Source organism: Melopsittacus undulatus, chromosome 1, assembly GCF_012275295.1.
Source record: "Melopsittacus undulatus isolate bMelUnd1 chromosome 1, bMelUnd1.mat.Z, whole genome shotgun sequence".
Taxonomy (NCBI): domain Eukaryota; kingdom Metazoa; phylum Chordata; class Aves; order Psittaciformes; family Psittaculidae; genus Melopsittacus; species Melopsittacus undulatus.
This window is the reverse complement of record NC_047527.1, coordinates 127,373,866-127,397,452: the sequence shown is the minus strand read 5'-3', so window position 1 is coordinate 127,397,452 and position 23,587 is coordinate 127,373,866. Positions and strand designations below refer to the sequence as shown.

Below are 23,587 nucleotides of genomic sequence, written 5' to 3'. Positions count from 1 at the left end.
CACCCTCCAAAATGCAGTGGCATTTGCAGAGGCAACATGCTTCTTCCATTAAATGTTGTATAGGCAGGAGCAGCTTCTCCTCTATGCAAAGCCTGCAGTTTGGAGGGCTTCAGTCAGGGTATCTTGTATGTGTTTGCAGGTCATTTGAAGGAGGCAGCAGAAGATGACTAACAGATAGTAGTCAGCTGATGCCTCCCATAGTGGTGCAGAAAGTCTCCCTGGTCTAGCATTTCTCTTGCCCTGCAAAAACATGGTGGGAATTTTATGCCTTAATTAATGTCACCAAGGAGTTGTGTGAATGTCTCCAAAGTCATCTAAATGTTTTCTACAGAGTGAGGGGGGCAGTTGAAGAAACATCCATGTACATGGAGTTCTGATACATGTAAAATAGATTGTTCCTATTTACCTTGCCACTGGCTTTCTACATTTTGGTGTTGCTGGCTGGTATGTTGCTGCTGCTTTTCATTCTTTCCACTTCTGTAGGGTAGGGAGTGTTAGGACTTCAGGGTCAGTAAACAAACATATTTTTTCTTGCCTGTGCTGATAAAAATGTGATAACAGCTGTAACAGTCTTTCTCCACTGATCAAAAATTGTATTGGCACAATAATTTTACCAGTCTTGCCACTAGTCACAACCATACCTTCATCTGCTGGGTGCTGCTATCATACGTTTTCGACTTGCCAGTTGGACAGTGTGAATTGAATCCTAGACTGGAGAAGTATTGAGTGAGAAATGGTTCAGTCTTGCTCATCATTATATTTTTCTTCAGGAAGGCAAAAAATTGTTTTACAATTACTACAAAATTAAAAAAGGGAATAATGTATCATTGCTATGAGAATGTGTTGTGTAGCCCAGATTGGAATGGACTGCATAGTTAGTGTTACATAGTTTCATCAGTTACTCTGATGAAAAAGCAATCAGAAGAGCTGTTGATACCTGCAGCAAAAAGCATGGCTACAGAAATGCTGAGTAGAAAAAAAACTCACTGTGGCTTTCAGATAATATTTTTTGATGCCAAATTCAGTGGCTGAACACGTTCAAAACCTGGTTACAGGTTACAGTTTTGAAAGATTCCATTTTGCCTCATGGTCAGAGGAGTCCACAAATGTTGCTGCTCTGACAGATTTACTTGAATGTGAGAAATATCAGTTTGGAAATACTTTTGTGTTTTGTTTTGATGCCATTTATCAGTTTATGTGCAGAAGATACAAAATATAATAATATTGGACAAAGTTAGTACATTGGATTTATGACAGTATTATGGATTAAATGGTGGCCTGGGTTGTTTTGATTCATGAGGTCCATGTGAAGCTTTATCAAAGTAGTAGTTAGTAAGGTTCCAGCCAACCCGAGAAACATCCAGCTGCATAAAGTGCTGTTAGGAAAGCTGGTTCTAATTCTGTTTGTGTTGTGACTTCTTTTCTTCAAACTGTTTTTCAGAGTATTCCATTCTTCGTTGCTTTTATTGCGCTGGAGTTTGCTGTCAGCTGGATTCAGAAGCGTAAGCTGTCAGGTCGAATCAATGATGGTATATGTTCTCTTTCTTTAGGTATTCTGTCTCGACTGCCAGAGTAAGTATAAGTGTTATACTAGCTTGTTTTTTAATCACTAAGAAAGAAGAAAAGAGAATTATGTATTGAAGTTATTGCTAACTGAAAATGATTAAACAAGGCATCTGGGTTTTACTTTGCTAAAATGAAGTCGCATAAAGCATGTAAATGTCTTTCTAATTTGTAAGGCTAAATATGATACTTGCAGGATATTTTCCACATCCAGTTATATTAATCCTATATTTTATATTTGTTGTCACCTTTTGCTGATTCTGAGACTTCAGATGGCTTGATCATATCTTATGTTAGACTGTATGTTAAGAGCTGAGATTTCTTTCATGAAACTTCAACAAGAAAAAAACCAAATGACCAATAAACCAAAATAAATGAATTATTTTCATTATCTTTTAAAAATTCAAATTGTGTACTTATAATCAGATTGATAGAATTGTGACTATGCATGTGATACAGAGTTCTTTGAACTCAGTCATAATCTTGATTTTTAAATGAGTGGGTTTTAGTGCCTGAGATAATTATTGCAGATGTGGTCATCTAATCTATCTTCCAATGTAAAGGCCATAATATTCACCTTTATTAGTTCATGGTGAACAGAGCTGTTTTTTAAAGAAACATCCATTGTGGATTAAAGAAGTATCCAGTAACAGGGAATCCAGAAAATTCCTTATGTAAATTGCTGTGTTTTTCAGGAGCTCTAATTACTTCTGAAGGGTATTATGTTTTAGGTCTGCCTTTGATATGAGCTTTGAGATGGTAGGTTTTGTTACATCTTTTTGATTAGAATGGGATTACATTTCTATGGTCCGTGTATGAATTTAAAGATTACCATCAAATTGTATATAATCTGTTCCTTACATGAAGAAAAGTGTCTGTTGTTTGAATCTGACTATATGGTGTATTTTCAAGTATTCAATTATTCCCACAGTTCTTTTTCTGAGTCTTCTGCAGGTTTTTCAGTCTTAGTGTTGATGTCTCAAGTGGACTCCATATTTCAGAAATAACTACATCAGTGTCAAATAATGAAGTAATTTGTTCACTATTTCTAATTGTTGTTCCTCCCTTTATATGTCCCAGGTCCTTTGAGCCATTCTTCATCCCCATTTTTCTTTTAGATTCTGTGGCTTGCATTCCTCAGTCATAGATAATGTGTTCTTATATTTGGCCACATAGCAATGTATGGATTGTACATTTGGCTGTCCTGAATAGTGTGAATCCATAAAATGTTGTCTTTGTTATTTAAGGATAGCTGGTTTTTGTCATAGAAATTTTTATTAGAAATCTCTTTCAATCCAGGTTACTGATAAAATGCATTAAAATTGTGCAGTAACAAAAAAATGATGCCTTCTGTCAAGTAGCACACATTTTCTGAAATGTGTAAATCACCCATTTTGTAATCTGTTGATCATTTGATATTTACATGGTTTTTATTTATTTCTAACTTTCTAATCGAGAAAAGTTTTGACAAGGTCTGTGTGCATTTAAATTAGGTGCAAAGACAATTTGTGATGTTAGTTATCAGTAGTAGATATCATGGCTGAAGTACTTTAAGGAGTTTGGCAGATAAATAATGTCTCTCTCAAAACTCTTCATATGTCTACAAATAAGAGGCATGAGCTTTCAGCATGATAAATATTCAAACATAAGATAATGTCTTCAAACATTAAGTACTCATTTAAGAACTTTGTAAAGGTATTTTTGCAGCTAGTGTGTAGTGTATATGTTGTATATTCAAACCATTTTGTTGCTCTTCATGTGGCTTGTGTGATCTTGAAGGAGAAATGTTAATTTTTTCATTATATTTTAAGCTGTAAGAAAATAAATATCAATAATTATACTATATTTACCAATGTAGTATTTATCAGTAGACTTGTGTGCACTGACACACAACCCTGATAAAGGCTTACTCTAGTCTTCATGCAGCTAATATTGGAATAGTTCAAATGTTGCTTCTTCATCTTAACTCAGATTTCTTAGTCAGTCATACACTTCACAAGTTTGCCCTGTGAAATACTGGGGTTTTGAGGGGGGGTATGTTGTTTGTTGGGGTTTTTTTAAATTATCTGAAATATTCAGGACTGGTTAAGTTAAACAAAGGGACTGTGATACACATAAAGTGAATGATTTTGTGAGGCTTTTTGGCTTTAGTTTAAGAGTGCTAAAATGTTTCAGATGCCCTTATTCCTGGAAGAAATACTTGCTAAGAAAACTAGCGTGTGTGTGTGGAACACAGCTTTGCAAGGTGCTGAGTACTTTTATTATTTTGGCACTCAGTACTTTGCTGCAGAATTTGGCCTGTGGGGTATGTAGTTTTGTTTTGGATGAGAATTGTTTTGCAAGGTTTTTTCAACTGAGTGAACCAAAAGATCCTGAAGGATGCAAACTTTGCAGGATGAGGCAAATCTGCAGGATTGGTGCACGCACTTACTACTACACCAGCACAAGAAATCTCTTATGCAGCTCTCGTGGCTGGAAATGCAACACTCTTCTCAGCAGCTCTTTCCAAAAAGAGTTCTGTAAAGTTTTTAACTTTCTGTCTGAATGTGAAAAAAAAAACCAGGCAAAATACAGACTTTCTAAATTATTTAATCACATGTTAATATTGCAGTTCCAATGGTGACTGCTTAGTGTAACACCTCTTGTAAATAAGAGGAGTTGTGAATAATAAGACTGGCTTAAAAAGCTTGAACAGGAAAGATGGAACAGTTTATCCTGTCTTCTGCTTCCATGGTGTTAAAGAACTGGGTCAGAAAGGAAAGCTGATGCAAAATCTATTGCTAAGACTTTCACTTCAGTCTTTTTCAGCAGAAGAAAGGGAGGGTAAGCTGACAGAAACTGCTAAAACAATATTTCAGCAGAACCCACAGCATCAGGGGAAATAGTAGTGCAAATCATTAACAGCTGAAGGTTAGATTAACACACCATTGATTATATCCTCTCCTAGGGACTAATTTTCATTTTCTCAACTAGCAGCAATGGTTTGCCACTTCCTCAAAAAATCTGTGGTTGAATCTAAAATGGTGGGCTTCAGTCTGTTAGTCAGAATGAAGCTTCAGATGCATCATTGCAAAGAGGTCTTTACAATGAAAAAATTAGGAGTCACAGACCATATTCAACCTCTAAGTATGTTTTTCCATTTTACAAGCTGTATAACAGAAATTCTGCATATTTTGAGGGAAAACAGTATTTGTTCAGTGTTTCTTACTTCATTGATAGAGAAAATACAAATCATAAATTGTTGATACTTGTATGCCAGATATTAAAACTGTGGGTGCAATAGGAAAAGTCTAATTGGACAAGGCAATGTGTTTTGTTTTCAGGCTTACTAGAATCAACAGCATGTAATGAGTTGAATTGCTTTGTGCATGCATATCATCTCTTGTAAAATAGACCATACGTTTCTTAAATATGATTTTCTCTGCCTTAATTCATGCTCTGCATTTCTCTGCATATATGAATACTAAATGCTGTATGCAGTGAAAAATAATTTGGGGGAAAGGGAAAAACTTGAATTACTAAGCTTACTCCCAGCATCCTAAACGTTGGTGGTTAAAAAATTTCTGAGAACTTTTATTCTAAATAAATAAATAACTTGTTTCTAACTAACCATTGCCAGAAGACTTGAAATGCTGCGTTAAAAATATTCTCCCAAGAGAAAGTTTATTTTGGGTATAAATATCCACCATACAAGTATGTGCATTATTTCATATTGACCCATTTCTTCTTTTAAAGCAGCAGAATATAAATCAAATCAAAAAGTGTTTGGGGGATAACTGATGTAGGTGCATTTTCAAACTATCTGGGAAAGTCTCTGTTCTTTATGGTCATGCTCAGCTGCCAATTTTTAGTGTCCAACTCTGCAACAGTCGTACAGTGTATGAGAGTGTATATATATGTTTTAACACAGTTTTGTCAGTCAAATCTGCAATGAACTGCATTTCTAAAGAGCACTTTTCAATTTGTGTATATTATTTACTTTGATTTTTCAAACAAAGGAGTTTAGAGTTATCAGAAGTATTGAAGATCAGAAAGGGATGAGAAAGTGCATTTTGATTAGCCCATGCTATTAACCATCTTAATATATCTGCATGTCATCAATAATGTAACCAAAGGAGTCAAATCCTGTTTCTACTCTTGAGTACAGCATCTAGATTTTAAATAGTCTTTTTCCAGAAGTTAGATTGAAGAGGCAGTTTCATGTACATTTTAGACCAGTACTGCTACCAGATGAAGCACCTTTGACTGACTTGCGCTTCTGGTTGCTTCTTCATACCTCTGCACCTTCTCTCTTATTACCAGCATCAGCATTTGTGTTGCCTTGTGGAAAGTGGCCCAGGATGCAGGTCCCACACTGCCCCATTGTATTAACCTGCATCAGTTCTTATTGTGGCTGTGCAAAATACTGTGCTAGCATAAGAAATGGGTTTGGAGAAAAGCAGAGTTCTAGGACAAGAAATACTCAATTCTCTTGCAGCATTACAGTGTTATTTCCTTTAAAACAAAGGTAAATTTGCAGTCTGAAGCCAGAAGTTTTCAATTCTTAAGAGCAGTGATTTGCAGAGTTGATTGAACACGTAGTTCAAGTTGGTGCAAGCAGTTCACAACCCCTGTGGAGCTGACAGTGTCCTGACTGAACACAAAATACTTAACTGCCGGGATTTATCCATTTAAAGTATGTCCTGGTTTTCTGAATTATCTACTAGATACTTCACTTATGACTATAGAAAATTATAATATCATGAGTTAGTGATTGCATCTCTTGGAAGAAAGTTTGATGCATGTGGTTTCTTGTAAGTTATATTTTCACTTCAAGACTTAATAGGTAATTTTTTTTTCTCCACATCTGTTTGACTAAGGCTTTGGACAGATGTTTATTTAGAGCATGGTCAGATGTGTTGCTTCTGATCCAGCTGCCCCCTCAGATCTGCCAACATAACTGCACATTTAATTGCTCCCTAACCTGGTCCTGACAAAGTGATCCAGCTAAAAGCAGAAACAAAAGCCCCCCAAGAACTATAAAAGAGGTGTTTAAGCTCAGCTGCATTCATTTTGACAGAGCCAGGTCAGGGAGCAGCTATGCATGCAATTATGCTGGCAGGTCTGAGCGCTGGTAACCACCACACTTAGGGCAGTGATGGGCAGATGGGGCCAAACTGGAAAGGTAATCACTTAACCTGGTTAAATGGCAAGTAAAGTTGCCATGCCATGCCCCTAACCCAAACTAACTTCTGGCTACTGCACTTTTGTCCTTCCTGTACTTATTTATGTAGTCCTCGGTTTCTCTTCTGTTGGTTCAGGTGCTCATCAGATGCCATGTGAAGTTATTTCAATTCGCCCTGAGAGCAAAAGGTGTTTGCTTAAGGCAGAGGGACAGGCAAGTGAGTGGGAATGGGGCAACCAAGAGCTGTCAGGCTCCAGGCTCAGGTATTACTGAACCTGCCTGCAGTCATGACCATGCCTGCAGCAGCTAGCTACACTACCTGTCTAAAGATGTCTCCAAACCCCATGATTTTACCAGGTAACAAGCCTGAAAAGACAGAATGTATCACTTCCCCACTCTCTCTCTCAGTAGCACTAGGTAGTTACATATTTCATAGAGCATCCTTCTGGCTGCACTGTCCCCTATACACCACTAATCGTTCCCACATTTTGCCAAAGGTCATAGCCCTCACAGCTCTCTCAGAACAGGTTTTGAAATAACTCACTAAATTTCTGTAGGTAAAGCAGTCACAGTAGGATAAACAGTTTCAATAAGGGGGATACTGCTGTGCAGCAGGAGCTGGTGGCATTTTCAGCAGGCAAACCTGACTCTGGAAGGGGATTTTCTAAATCATTTCAGTTAAGCTCATGGCAGTGGCTATCTACATGAAGTCTTTCTTTGGCCTAATTAGTTTGAAGGTTTTTTGATCTGGTTTGTCATGGATAGCTAAATCAGTAAAAGGTAAGATAATGAATCCACACTAGAGCTACTGTCTTCTTGCTGTGTCAGTTTAACAGTTTTATAAATTTGGTGTAAATCATGCTCTTTTTCAGGTAAGTCCAAATCCAGCTATGCCCAGTAAAGAAATTAGTGCTTCCTGCCTGCTGTCAGGTGCTTACCACAACCCCTCAATCCCCGTTACCATCTCCCCTTCCGCCAGTGGTGAGTCCTTCCCAGGCATTTCAGCAGCATTACCTTCAGTGGTTTAAACTACAGGATTTTGTCAACCTGGTTTGTTTTGTTTGCAGCAGGCTGGAGAGCACCCATGTGGGCAGAACTTCTGGCACAGCACAGGAGTGCCAGTGAGGAGCGCCAGTGAGCAGCCTGGCATGCATGGAGTGCTGCATTTTGGTGGTGACTAAGGAAAGCTCTGAGCCAGGGTTTAAAACTCTGGAATTTCTAATGAAATGACGTATGAGCTACTAAATATTAAGAGGAAGGATTTGGGAGAGTTTGGGGTGTTCTCAATCTAATTGACTGAAAGACTGAAAAAGTGGTGGTCCCTACCTACCATAATGTTCTAGAGATTGCTGAAATTCACGCACATCTGTCAGGGAGCCAATTACTTTTAGGTTGTAACCTCTTAACACAGACACAGCTATCTGTAGAATGTGTATTTGCCTACATCCTTGGTATTGCATCATTGCCTTTTTCTATACAGTGGAGCCAGTAAACCGCTCAGCGATTGCCCTTTCCTGAATCTCGGAGCCCAGCTTTGCACCTGCCATGTCCTTAGAAACAAAGACAAGCTGGCAGTGTTTGTTCTCAAATATGCTTGTGGTCTTCTGTGAAAGTACAGATTGTGAACTGAGTTTACCCTTATTGGAAATATGTTATCGATTAAGTTCAATAGCCTCTGTAGCTCACAACATACTAATTCCTCAAACCCATGTATAGATTTTTATTCCATGTTTCTGTTTTTCTTTAAGAAAAATTGTGTCAGTTTGCACGAATTTAAAAAAAAAAAACCTCAGGGGAGCTGCTTCTGTGTATTCTTCTGAATGAAGCACATTTCTGCTAAAAGATGTATTAAGCTTAAATCAGGATTCCACTAGATGGAGCACAGGGGTAGCATTTTTAGAGCTGGCAAACCTAGTTTCCTAGGTCAACAACTAGAAGTTATGGAAATTGGGGAAAAATGTCTCCTAATGACTCTGTAAATCCGTGATACAGATCTGAAAAGAATATATTGTGTATATTGTGGAGAAAAACATGCTATCATTTTAGAAGTTCAGAAGTATGGCCAAAGCAGTTCCATAGAAATTCTCATGTAACTATTTTTTATTTCATCATTTGATGTTCTCACTGAAATTATTTAACTATATATTTTTTAGACCATAGGAATAGCATCTGCTACCAGTTCCTTTGTTATAGGTAAATTTAGAAGAAGTAGTCTGAGTTGAATAAAACACCCTTTTCCCTTTCCTCATGACTTGAGGATATTACAAGCTTGTTCCTAATCTAACTTAAACTGTAATGCAAATTTTCTGACTTCAGTGGAACAATCAAGTAGGAGAGATTGAGATCAAAATCAGATAATCTATTAGAAAAAAGTACTAGGTGAGCATTTGTATTACACCTACATGGTGCAATTTCCACAAATATTGAAAAGTCAAGTCCATTGCCTTGCAGAAGACAACATTCTAGAATCTTCCAGTATTGTATATTCTGAAGTTACTGGAACAGAATTTACTGCCCAGTGTGCTGTGCAGGTAGATAGGTATAAATAGGTTTAAAGAAATATAACTTCCATTCTCATAAAGGAAGAAGATTAAGCTACAGTTGCAGCACCTCAGATGTACTGGAGTTTTTCAATCAGGATTTGTAATTTTTTAAAGATCACGTCATTAAATTTACCAGAAGACCTTGCATAACCTTAGGGCAAAATATGTTGCTACTATGGAATATATCACTAAATGCAGTGGAACTTCTTGTGAAAATATTGAAGTTGTGCTTGATTTTTAATTGATTGCTTATTTATGTATGAAAGAGTAAAGATAAACAAGTGACTTCAATTATATAGACAGGACTTGGACTTAATAATAAAAAAACACCACACTGACTTTCATTCTTTTCCTTCCAAAAGCTGTTGTTTTATGTTTTATTCCACCCACTAATGTACGTTTATATGAATGTCTTAAGTTAGAGGATAAAAGTTACGTGCAACGGGAACAAGCTTGGTAAAGAAAAGCTCTCTGTCAGGCAAAATGTTATGCAATACTGGGTATAGTACAGCCAGTAGGGATACCAAAACCACCTCCATTTTACCTCATTTTGTATTTGATAGGTTTTTTTCCTCTTGGAGGAAAGCTGGGGATTTGCATTATTTAGGCTAAAGTGCTAGAGAAGAAAGGCATGCTGAGGAAGAGGAGAGGCTTTGATTCAGCTTTTGTGTCTGGTGGGAACATTTTCTCAAAATGTAGGTGCTATTTCCTGTAATCAAGGGCTTTCCAGAGCCTGATAATCATTTCCCAGCTGTATCATTTTGGTGAATTATTTTTTAGCCTTGGGTTATTTCATGACTGGTTTTGCATATTAAGAATGGGAGAGGATCATATTCATCTTGATGATAGAAAACAGGGAATAAAACTCCCACAGCTCCCTCTCCCTTTCCCTCCACCTTGTGGAAAGTTTGGCTTTGTGCTAAAGCGTGAAAAAAGCCTTGACTGCAGTATGTCAGGCATATTTCAGCTCGATTTGTGTCAACCCTAATAAGTCAGCTGACAAGGTAATAAATTGGGTGTCTGTTCAAGACCTGGCACCTGTACAGGAAATAAAAGGGATTTCAGTTGCAGGAGGTTTGCTTTGTTTTGCAAATGGACCTTTTCTCAAGGCTCCTCTACCTCCTCCCCCCTTCTCGTCTTTACTGAAATCCTGTTATCAAAATGTTTATTTCAATTGTGATTTGAGCCAGTTTTTCATATGGAAAAGAAAGCTCTATGAGTATCCTTGGAAATAGGAATCCTTATGCTTTCCACTCTGAAATAAAGGTATACAGAGCATTTAATTATTCATGTATCCTGCTGTTACATATATGGTCTGAATAATTTCAAATTATTGAGGAGAAACAGCCTTTGTTCAGCATTTTGAAACTTTACATTCATGTAGTTTGAATCAGGCTAGGAAGACTGAATTTGTTTAACCCAGGGAAACTGTATTAGTAATATCTCACTATTTTTAATGATAATATAACCTTGTGACCAGGGTGCCTTAACATGTATCCCTCTGTGTCTGACCTCCAAGGATGCAAGTCTGTTAGAGCCCTTGAGAGCTGAGCTTTTGTAGGTCCAGCTGTAGAGTTGTGTTTTTAGCTCAGGGGCCCCAGGTCGGTTCCCAGTGTGATGCAAGGTGGTGAGTACAATAGCGGTGAGAGCTGAGGCGGTTTCCTTGGGGTCTGCACTTTTGATACACTGATTTTCCTCCATGCTTGGAAGAGAGACAGTACTTTCTGTCTCTGACTCATTTCCCTTCTGGTGACTCTCCTGAGCACTATGGAAGAGGGTTCCTAAAACTTTGGGTTTAGGCTCTAAGGCTGATCTGTGAGTTTCAGGAAGCAAAACAGGACCTTGTATTCTTTGAAATGGGCAGTTGCCATTTCTTCCAGTTGAATTTCCTCCACCTTTTACCTCCTTCATTATCCCATAGCGATCTACGATAAGTAGATCTTCATTCCCACATGGAGAGTTCATCTCCCAGAATTTCCTTCTTGGACTTTTTTAATTAGAGGAAGTGATAAGCTGACCCAGTAGAAGGAGAAGGGGGGAAATCGTTTATTAAAACAAATGTTGTCACCTTAGAGGAAAGTGTGTATGAACTTCAAAAAACAAGGAGATGAGAACTCTCAGATGCAAAACAGTTACCTGAGTGCATACTTTGCACATAATAAGAAAATATTCAGCAGAAATGTTAAAAATCCAAGAAGATAAATCTGTGCAATTTATACAAGGTTTTCATACACTCTGTCTCTTCTAGGATTTATTACTCCTTATGCAGAAGATTTAACTAGATGACAAGAGTTTTGCATATCTGCTTCTGTCAGGTTTATGGTTAAACCCAAACATTTAAATGAGGAAAAGGTTTTCTTAAGTTCTCTTCAGCATTTTCAAAAAGTGAAAATGGAACTTCAGGGAGAAAAAAAAAAGGCCAATATGAACGTTTAAAACTCCAAGTGAACTTTGTAATTGTATGCAAGCTCTGGACTTTCCTATCTATCAGACTGTAAATTTAATAAAAATACTTAGCTAAGCAACTCTTCTTTCTCCAGCACTGTGTAGTGATATGATGGATTACTCTAAATTAATTACAGTAATCAGCTAGTGTTATGTGCTGTAAAGTTGTGATTCAAGCATGAAGGAAAGAATGTACAGCAAATTACATATATAAAAAATGTGTTGTAGGGTTAGCTCAAGTTTTGCATCTTAGCCTTAGCCTGGGACTCAGGGTGAAATACTGAAAGCTGATCAAAAATGGAGGAAATGTACCAATTCAGATATCTTTGGATGTACTGTGAAGGCATTATAAGTTAATAAAAGCAAAAGAATAAAGTAAGAAAACAGTACCTAATAATAACTGATACTCTGTGTTGCAAGAGGTGTTTTAAATTTCCTAGTCATTGAAAAGATGTTAAGAAATGCCCATATCTTTGTGTTTGAATAATATCAGCTCCCTTCTGACCTGTTGTGAAAGGGATTGAGATTTTATACTGAACTTTACAGATGCCTCATGAGATGAATTGCAAAAATCTGGCTGGACACATATAATCGTCTTTAAAAATATTTATAGAACACAGCTCTTATGAAAATTAAACATGTTCCAGGTGTGTAAGTTGTTTTTGAAGTGGTGGATACACCTGTCATTGCTAGTAAAGAGAAATTCTTCATCTGCCAGCTGCTGAAATGAAACTCCATGGGTTTTGTTGTGTTTTGTTTTTGTCCAAGAGAAAAACTGAGATGATTGTAGTAAAGGTAGGAATGAGTTGCAGGTAAGATTGGGCAGCTGGCTGTGGAAAAGATATTAATTCTCTGCTCCCCTCCAAGCAACAGCTCCATGCAATGCTTCCACTTCTTGGGATAAAATGATGGATGGATACTGTTCATCTTGCAGCCTAGTATTGGAAGCTTGGGATTTTCAGCTGACTTTGTTCTCCGTTAGTAGAGAAGCTAACAGCACAGAAGCTCAAGATGTTTCCTTCTAGTCTTATTCAAAACATCATTATGAGGAGAGATGCTAATGCCAAAAGCTCTGAATGGGTATCTCTGCAAAAATATGGAGGCGACTGCAAAATTCAGTCATAGCATGGGGATGGTTTGCAAGCTGCAAAAGCAATGTTTGCTGGGGTTACCTTGTGTTCCAGTGTATCTATCCAAAAGGACAGGACATGGCCAGGCCATTTTCAGGGATGTTTTCCAGGTGTGTGAAACACAACTTTTAGAGGAGAAGGAGCAAATTATGTCCTGTTTTAGTTTTGCAGATTCAAGTGTTTTGGGAGTTATGCTGTAAATGACATAAAAATAATCTAGCTGGAAAAAAAAAACAGGGGGGGGGAAGAGAAAAAGAAAAAAATAGGGTTTGGGAAGAAGGACCATTGAGAAGTATCACTGAGACAAGAATAAGCAGACGTGGACAGACTAATGCATAGAGACTTTTTTAGCTGATGTCAATGTAAGGTAAAGTTCCAGGCGAGATTAAAGTGAGAGAGAGATGTAGGTCCATCATAGACTTTTAGCTGAGGTTTTGCAAGGCTGTGACATCTACATGCAGTTTCTTACCACGTCTGTTCAAGTAGTGCCTTGCAGGTATGTCATTTTACAATTTCCATTTGAAGTTCCCTGAATTTGAATTTATCAGTCTTCCTTCAACCACGAATATTATTTGTAGATTTCTAAAACCTTGCACAACCTTGCACAAAGGTAGTGTTCTGCTGATAATTTCTCCCTGCTCCTCTCCCTCCCTCCCGGCAAAAAAAAAGTACCAGCAGCAAAACATCTGGGAACTAGGTTAATTTTTCCACTGTGTAGATTATGGAGCTAATGATAATTATATTTCTGATTCTTAAGCACTAAACTGAGGTGCATTTGATCCATAAAAAGGGATATGTGTGACTTTCCAATTACTATCTTCTCCCTACTATTTTTTCTGCTTGCTGCTTTTGAGATGCTGCCCAGTTCAATTCACCACAGTTCCACAAACATCTTCAGCAGCACAGCAAAGGAGGGCAGCAGGAGAAGGTGTGAAGACGCTGCTGCAAATCCTGCTGTGGACTACTCTCTTCTACAAAAATGGCAGTTTAAATATACATCAATCTGCATTTCATAGCTACCTAAGCCAGTTGTCACCTGGGCAACCCCAGGGCCCACTCATATCTCTCATGCTGGGGTTATGCTTCCTGATCTGTCCAAATACCCAGCAAAAGCAAAACAATTCGTTTGGAAACAGCTCAGCCTGTGAAATGGGGTGGCGGTGGTGGGGCACTGAGTTGAAGGTGTGACTTTGGTAACCCAAATTGTTATTAACCTAAACAGCTCTGGAGAGTTTACACTTGGTCTGGCCTGCCCATCCTGGGGCTACCTTATTTTTCCTTCTCCTTGTCTCAGCACTGGCCTGCACTGTGGCTGCTCACTTCCTGTAGTCCAGGAACTTGGCACAAATAAAAGTGCTGTCTTCTGGCTTTCCCACCTTTGCAAATTTGTGATTTTTTTTTTTTCCTCCCCCCTTTTCTGGCAGTCCTGCCATTTTTCTCCTTTCTTTTCAAAGGCACTGGGCTTTGTCTCTTCCTCTTTCATTTATCCTCTTTTAAAGTCAAGTGATATGCTGAGCAGATATCTCACTGCTCCCTACAATTATGTCACCTTCCATGCCCTTCCTTACAATAGGAATAGTCAAGGTATTTTAATGTCATACATTAGTGTTTAAGCATTATTGCTGCTATGCTTCAGTAACTTCTGACTTTTGAGTTAGCAAGGATGGGTTTCTTTCAGATTTAGGAAAACAAGAATATCATAACACCTGCAGCACATGGAGTGCTTCAGCCTTCAAGCATGCCTAATGCCACAGCATGGACAGTGAGTGGGGGAGGGTTGGTTTTAAAAACCTTACAAACCTCAAGCAAAAGTTCCACTGGTGTAGTAGTAGTATTGCTTGACAGGGGTTGCAGAACTTGGAGATTGGTTTTGACTCCCGTTATCTGAAATTATAGATAAAACTTTTCTGATCTCTTTTTCAGTGTTTTATTCAGAAGTGTTGACTTAATTAGTTATATCTACATATGGAATAACTACAGACTCTTTGAACTTCCCTGGGACTCACCATGGACGTGGTATTTGACGCTCCTGGGAGTGGACTTTGCATACTACTGCTTTCATCGCATAAGCCATGGTAAGAGTTAATGAGTTTTTAACATATTAAAATACAAAATATATAAATTATTTATTAATAAAATGAGGTAATTATTTATGTTTCTATACTTAGTCTGCTCTAAACATATATAGCTGCTCTTCTTCCCAACTATTAACAAGGACTCCCTTTCACTTTGACCACAGAAAACAGTTTATACATCAACCTCTGTATAATAAACATGATTTTGTGAAGAGTGAAGTGTCAGGAAAAAAATAGGAAGTACATAAAAAATTTAGGGCTAATATCATTATGTACTTGTATGAAAAATACAGCACAGTACAGATAACTATTTTAGAACCTTGTGAATTTGCAAAGTGGAGAGCAGTAAAAGGTAAGGTGTAATGACAGGAGAGCTGGCTAACGTCATCTCTTTCTGTGTGGTTTTAAAAACCTTTTTAAACATTCAATCACTGCTTAATTGATAAATAAATGATAATATCTCTCTACCTCATGTATATATGGACATACATACACATGTATGAATAAAATGCTTTAGAAATCTGTCTGCAATTAACACTTGACTACATAAATGCAAGCCTTGCCTTGGTTTCTCTCAGGTTCATTTTTAACTTGCTTTTATAGTGAAAGAGAAAAAGCACAGTTTAGAAAGGATTTAGCGTTTTTACTGTAACAATGGAGCCCATGTAAATCATGCCACTAATTTCTGTACATATATATTGTGAATATGTAATGATATTGATTCCTATGTGTCTTGTTATGTAATTTTCTTCTATAGCAACATTTTTGCTCTAGCCTTTTATATCACATCTGAAAATACAGTAAAGCTATCAGTCCTAATTTGGGGCCTGATCTAGAAGTCCGTAGCAATGAAAGAAGAGTCTTCTTGTTGTTTAAGAGACTTTAGACAGGGCTTCTTAAGGCAGAGCGCCCACAACATGCAAAAGCTGTGGGATCTAGTGACGCTGGTTTATGTAATGCACTTTCAGAAAGGGGAAAAGTTTTGGTGCCAATAGGTCAGCGGAATATATGGAAGTAGGTAAGAAAGGAGCGTGATCTGCTGCGAGGAGTGGGAGGGAGGAAGGGTCCCTCCCAGGTGGGGATGGCAAGCAGGCGTGAGAACAATGCAGGGTGGGTGCAGGGGGACAACAATGGTGGGGGACGGGGCGGGAGGTGAGGAAGCAGGGGGAGCTGGAACAATGCGGTGGGGGGACATCGTGGCCGGGAGCTGGGAGCCCAGCGTGGGTGTACACAAGACTGGGAATACACTTCGCAAACAATGACATTAACAGTGCTGGCAGGGCTACAGCCTTGAGCTGAGAACTAGACCAGAGCAGGAGGCTATTCCTGCCTTTAAAAATATAAATAGTTGCCTTAAAGTGTTAGAAAATCACTAGCCCGGCTGTGCTTTCACTGGAGTCAGTGGTGGAATTCCCACTGGCAGAGAAGGGAGCAGGGTCAGCTCCATGTTCTCTAAAGCAGTTGCATGTATTTCTATTCCTGAAGCAACTTTGCCTTTACTCTTGTCTGTTTTTCTGTATTCTGGGGGGTTGCACACTTTGAAATGAGTCTTGCTAACAGTTTTAGAATTAAAAGCCAAAACTATTCTATCTGTAGGTAATGGAGTTGAGGAAGCTGCATGAGAAAATGTCTTGAGAAAATGTCTTAAGATAGTCATCGCTGACATATTCTATAAATCATAATTTACTCTTCTTCAGGTTACAGGAATATTGTTTGCAGTTAGGTCTGTGCTACTCAGCAGGGAACTGATGCAACATTGTAGGAAATCACTCTAAATGGAAATTTTAGCTTAACCGACACTTTTCTTTGGTCAAGCAATGATGAAATCTGTAGCACAGCAGCACAGCTGCGAAAGTCGGCTGCTTTGGAAGCTGCTAAGGAAATTTAAGTGTAGGAGATGGCTTTAAAAAGTAAAATGTAAACTCATGAAAAAATACCTTTTCACTTTGAGAGGCCAGGGCACTGGAGCAGTCTCTGGAATATGCGAACAAAAGTACAGCCTTGCACTAGAAAGTGGCAGGGCCCAATGATTCGTCTTGGATCCTAGGGCAAAGTTGAACGTTAACAACACATGTATATCCCAGGAAGTTCAAGTTGTGTGGGCTTATGTGTGGGGATGTAAATAATAGCAATAATTGTTTCAAACTGGAAAACTAAAATTCAGATACGGTTTGCAGTTGTTTCTTAACACTTGATGTAATTTTGATACAAGGAATCATCATCATTATGTAGCTTTTCCTGTCTCCAAGCAGTAATTTGTTAACTCAAACCTTTGGCTTTGTAGTACCTTATTTCATGTTGTCCATGCAATAATTGGATTGTCCGTTCTGGTATTTGAATAAATAGTCTGAATCATTACAGTTTTTAAAAGTTTCTTCTGTAACAGAAACTCTACAATACAATATCAAGTTTTTACCCAGCACTTGGGAAGCTATTTTTTCCTCTTCACTATATGTGTGTAATAGCTATTATCATAAACTGAAGTTATATAGCAACAAGAGGAAGTATTTTTAGGTGTGATCTCATTTTGCAAAGGATAGAGTTATTCTAAGTATGTGCTTGTATTTTCCATTGTTTGCAGTAGCCACTAAAATGTTACAAAATAAAATGTTTCGCCACTTCTTCCAGTGTTCTTCTGGACCTGATCCAAAAGCCATGGCAATCAATGGGGGTACTTAGCCACTGCTTTTTCTCCCGGTGTTTTAATGAATTTATAAATCAATGTAACTTGTTCTTTTGTTTCAGTAAAAGCACCCGTTATGGCTGTACTACCAAGAGAAGTAAGCTGTAAAATCACAGGGTTTATTTTCTTTTTTTTTTCCTTTTTTTTTTTTTTTTTCCAGAGAAGGGTATGTGTGGGTTTGAGGGATTTTTACCAGGTAATCTAGCTTATATATGGATTACTCCTCAAGTTTCCTCTCCAGGTGCAGAGTCCCTGCAGAGTTCCTCCTGCTAGAAAGGGGGATTCGGTGGTCCCAGGGCAGTGCTGAGCCCCAGCCCTTGTGCAGCACACCCCTCCCCGCGCCCTGGCCTTGTGGATACTTGTGTTGCAGACATATGACAATGGCAGTAAGGAATTTGGAGGCTCTGTAAACTAATTTCTTCAGCAGCCACACCTTTTAATCAGGGGAGGAAATCTAGAGACTTCCAGACCCATGCAAAAACAAGAGACGTGCACTTGTGTGGAGACAAGGTCCTGGCTGGGGGGAAGTGGGGGCGTTCATGGCTGGCTCTGGTGCGAGGGGTTCAGGTACCCCTGGTCAGAGCAGGGTCCTTGGCAGTGCCTACGCTCTCAACCTGTGTCCTAGTCGGGGGATAGTGCGGAACTCTAAACCTCCTGTCCTCCCTGTAAGGAGCAGTTTTTAACCTATACTTCCTGGGGGATTGCATCCTGCAGAGCAAAGAGTTTTTATGTCAGCCAGGGGACCCTCCTCTCCTGTTTCAGGCCCTGAAAGAAGCTGTCCAAGTATGACAGCCAGCAGGTTTAAGGAGCCTGTCTCTTTTTAACGGCAGCTTCCAACACCTCTTTGTTCTCCTTTACTGCTGGGGAATTTCCATTGCTTCAGTGTCCCTCCCCTCGGACAACCTGAGAGAAGTGAGTTTCCTTCTGCAGGGCCAACCTCCGCAGCAGCTGCATTGTTCTGCCAGGGCTACGGTGGCCTGTGTCAGCTGCTTGCCCCCATTGTCCGCGGGCGGCTTCCAGCACCCTGTGGGATACGTGACACGGTCCCTGTCAGCTGAAGGCCGAGCCAATATGAGCTGATGGTTTGAGTTATGTGCAGAGGCTGTAAAACAGACCTCAGCTGATAAGTATATCCTCGGCAGATTCCCCAGCTGCTACATAAAATTTTGAGTTAATGGCATTTCTCTTAATAATTCAGTTTATTTATGATGGATGAGACATAAACCTTCTGCTACACCAGTCTATTCTGGGGTGATAGACTCTAACCTTCTCAGATTCTCCCACCCCACAGGACTGGCCAGCGTCTGAAGGGCCACAGGACTAAGAGGAAACCCTGAAAACTCACTTCAGCTTTGTCTCTCAAAAGGCTGTGCCTCAGATCTCTGGCAAAATGTCTCAACTGTGGATGTTGAGCTGGTTTTCTTTCTATGATTTCCAAGAATCAGAAGCTTTGTGAACTTTTCTTTCTCTATTTTGTAGATGTAAAAAAACCCAAACCAATAACGTTTTTCTCTTAGCCATGACTTACATTGCTTCTCCCTCTTCTCCCAGTAAGCATCTTTTGTTACAGTTTCAGAGAACAATGTCTTCAGCAGCAGAGCTGAGTTCGGAAGTTTCTGGCTTTTCTTTTCCTACACCATACTGCAGTTTACCACCCACTCAGTTCTGAAAAAAAAAAACCCTCCTGCACAAAGACTGTGTGCACTGTATCATTGAAATAGTCCATGTTAAAAAACAGGATTGTTCTGGGTTTCTTTCTCAAACAGTTCAACTCAGTTCAGTAGTCATGGGGTCAATTTAGCCATGGGCTAAGCACAAGCAATGTAATCCAGACTTGCTAGTGCAGAATCTATGGGATAGCTGTGGAGACTTCAGAAAGAGCAGAGAGGGTTTTCTGGGTCCGTAGTGCACAGGCAGGTAACTCATTCATTTATCCACTCATTCATTTATCCACTCACTCAGAGTGGATAAATTGGGGCAGGTAATGTATCAAGACTCATGCAATTAAAATGACTGGAATGGGTAACAGTAAACCCCAGGCTTGTTCTTTTTGCTAATTACTACTGCTAATGTAGTCTGAACTAATGTACTTTGGAGACCATTGCAATGCTGTGTTCACTGCTGAATGAGGAGATGAGTTGAACTTGCAAGCTTGCTAAAGGAAAAGACAGCAGGGCTCTTCACCATCTACATTTGCAGCTTGTTTTTGGAGAGTGTATTGGAATCATATGATTGTGCTGCCTTTATTTATCTGACCCATTTCTGCCTTCGAAATGCTCCTTTCATCTGCATTTTATAATGTACTTGTCTGAAGTCAGTGTATTAGAATGTAGAAGTAGATTTTATATTAAGAATTAAAATATGAAATAATTTTGTATTTAAAGGATTTCAGATTTATGGGAAATTCATTATAATAAAATGATGTCTGACTTTAGTTATTAGGAACATGGTCAGGGATGCAAAGTTTTCTTTTCAGGAAAATCTGTATTCTCTAGAAATACAATAAATGACAATGCTCTTTTACATGCCAAAGGATCCATCTGGAGGGCTGGGGGAGAGGATTGAGGGGCGGTGTTTTTTTAGGCTTGTCCTTGCATGTGGGAAAATGCCACTGTTTACCTGACTAGAAATCCGGTACCATATTGATTATCCAGCATGAAACAAATTTAATTCCACCCCAGTGAAAGACAGAAAACTTTGGAAACTGTCAAGTGACTGAATGAGGCTCTGTTCTTTTTCCTGTCACAGCTTGTGTTGATTGCAAAGGGAATTGATACCCAGTGATTGAGAGAAAAATATTCTCTTCTTGTGAATTTTAGAGAAAAAATTTTTGCCATTCTGTCAATTGTTTTTTCTTGCTTTTTAAACAGGCTTGAGGAGAGCAGGATAATAAAATGCTGACTCTGCTTTCCTCACAAAAATAGCAAAAGCAATAGCTGGTTGTCATATTTTCTGTTCTATCTTCTGATTGATTGTAGTGTAATACCTGCAGACAGCATAACATGAATTGAAAATGGAGAGTTCATGTGATTATGATTCATTCCCTGCCTTCCAAGTCCACTGTAAATAAACTACATCATTTGTTATTTCTATACACTTGTTTTTATAACTATATCTTTTATCTTTCCTTACTTTTCAGATGTAAGAGGTGCTCCTTTACCATGTGTGATTTAATTTTCTGAGTGGACACCAAATTTGTAGAAGACCACAGTCAATCTTAAAAAATCAAACCAAATTCTTGCTATTCTTTCTGGCATTTAATGTATTTTTTGGTTGAGAAAGTTCACCTGAAATCTACCTCAACTGCAGTAAGGCTTCCTGACATGGAGTGGTCTAGGGTCCCATAAAATTATAGGAGCCTGCTTGTATTGTTTTCAGGTTGTTATTGTTCATAATAAGTTCCTGTTGTTTGAAAGACTGATTTCTTGTATAGTGGCAAGAATAATGTCTTCGTATGAGGTGAGGTTGACTCATTTAGTCTGGTAAATTTATTGTGGCACATGCAGATATCACAAGTCCCTTCCTGTTTTACTTTAGAAGCTGAAAGATAAGTGACTTTCTGAAAAACCTCTGTAACCTGAAGGGCTCAGAAGATGGAAATAAGAGGATATCCACCAGAGAGTTTTTACTTTATTTCTGAATATTTAAAAGATGCTTATGGGTGAATAGTTTTTTTTTTTTTAAATATGTGAAATGCCAGAGGTTATTAAGAATAATGTAAATAAATCACTAACAGGTTGGATGGAAGACAGCATGATTGGCTGTAAACTTTTTGGCTCTTTGGAACTGCTATAGGATATGCAGTGGAGTGGGAAGATGATGTAGTGGAGGGTAGGGCATGACTCATTGCTGTAGGTAAGAAATGAGACTTCATGGTCTGTGTTCAATACCTCGTCCAAGGAGACATAAGGGGCTTATGTTTGGATGATGGAAGGGTATTGGGAGAAAAGTAACTATACACTTGCCATAATTCTTTCAGGTTTTCTGTAAATATCTGGTAATTGCTTTTCTTTGCCACAAGATACTGGGAGAGATGGGTCTCTGTGATTGTTATGAATTAGGCCTTGATAGGAGTATAAAAGAATCTTTTTAATTTTTTTTAATGATGCCAGAGATGATGTATCTTTTAAATACCATGAAATATGTATTCATGAAAGCGTGAGCTGACACTGTTATGACACAGTTCTTATGCCAGACACTCAGGTGGTAATTCCATCTACTCTCAGCACTGTTTATCTTTTCTCAAGCTCCCACCATGGAAAGATCTGGCATGCTCCCCAGTACAAAATGAAAAGAAACCATATTCCTCCATTTTCCTTGTTAGTCATCTTTTCTTATAGTTGGGAATGGGGCCAGCACAAGGTTAATACTGCTCTTAAGTATCACTCAAATCCTGCTTTGTGGATATACATAATACTTTGGCGTTCTTGAGGCTCTTTATATAGACATGCATTAGCAAACAGTACTTATGGGTGTGTGGAAGGTTGAATCTCATCTTTTTCCTACCTGCAGTGCCTGAGTTGTTCCTGAGTGCACAGACAGGAAAAAAGCTCTGGATCTGTTTGCACAAAAGCAAATTTGTAACACACTTTAGAAGTAAAACGTTAGAAAATGTAAAATAAATAGCCTTAAATATTCAAAGCCGAGGGGAAAAATCTCTGTTGTTTTTCATCTAAATTTTTCTTTAAGTGGTAAAACCTAAACTTTCTGAAGCTTGAAGTGAATTCCAAAAGTCATTTGTGAAATGACTCTTCTGAGGTCCTCAGGAAGTGTGCTCAGTGTATAGATTAAACAGGTGGTTGTAATGAAGAAACTGATAGATCACACACGTGGCTGTTGTGATTACAGGCATGCTTCTGACTATTAAACTAATCTGGAAGAAGTGTGATTGCTATCTTCACACATTTTTATCCTTGGCTAGTGCTGCCATCTAGTCTGTGCATGTGCATTTTAAACGGGAAAAAGAATCCTTTTTTAATCTGAGTGGAGACATGAGTATGAAAGCATCTAACTCGCTGTGCAGAGAAACAGTTCATTTGACATACTTCTGCAAGTGTGCTGCTGAAAACCAATGAAATGGTGCATAACGCGTGTACTTCTTAAGTTGTTATAGAACATAAAGTGAAATGTGAATTATCCAAGCTTTAAAGTGAACCCTTTTGTAGTTAGTGAGTGTGGGAGAGAAGAAACTTGTTCTTCTGCAATAGTTTGAAGGTTTTATTTTTATGGGGTTTTACCTGAAAAAAAAGGTTTGAAATAATTCTATTATGCACTGTTTGACCTTCAAATGAGACAGAACCACCTTCATTCATGTGACTTCATAAGTTAGGGAGACTCTGTGCGTTTGGAAGTTCAACTACTTTATTTGTTCAAGGAAAACAGTCCAGCTATGTCTGTCTTCTCTTCCTTTTTTGTTATTGTCTTAAACTTCTAATATGTATCTTATGCTAGAAACTTCCACTTAGAGTAAGTGAAAATCAACCTAAGAGTATATATTCCTGTTTCCCTTGACCTAATTTTAAGCTATGTTACTTCCACTAAAGGCTTCTTACAAGAGAGAAACATAAAAATGCTCAGTTACATCTATTTCCTGAAGAAGTTGCACACAACTCATTTCATGCAGGCTTATTTTAAACTCATTTCTTTCCTAAATCAATTGCAATGATTTTGAAGATGCTGATACAGCATTTTTTGCACACTGTCTTGCTAGAGGGCTGTATCTTGGGCTGAAGGAATGTTTGAAGAGGGGCAAGGTTTGTTTTTATGTCCCTTCCGTGTTTTGCCAATCTACTGAGATCAGGAGATCCGAAATAAAAGGTACCAAACATAGCAGAAGTTTTTAATTTGTGCTATGAAAATGTGATTGTAAGGAACTAGATTTAGAGTAAAAGCACACGCCATATAATTCATCAAACAGCAGCAGTGGTAACTATTTTTTGTCACTAAGTTTAAAGTGGAAGCAGAGGCCTAGAGAAATTAAAGGC

General features: G+C 38.5%; 1 protein-coding gene across 1 annotated transcript in view; it reads left to right on the top strand.

The window, feature by feature from the left end:
• Positions 1 to 23,587, top strand: part of AGMO (alkylglycerol monooxygenase) — a 190,317-nt gene that overhangs the window by 5,172 nt on the left and 161,558 nt on the right. Inside the window, exons 2-3 of the mRNA XM_005153053.3 lie at positions 1,442 to 1,572; positions 14,769 to 14,920. Coding sequence (XP_005153110.3) covers positions 1,442 to 1,572; positions 14,769 to 14,920 — 283 coding nt within the window. The remainder of the gene's footprint in view (positions 1 to 1,441; positions 1,573 to 14,768; positions 14,921 to 23,587) is intronic.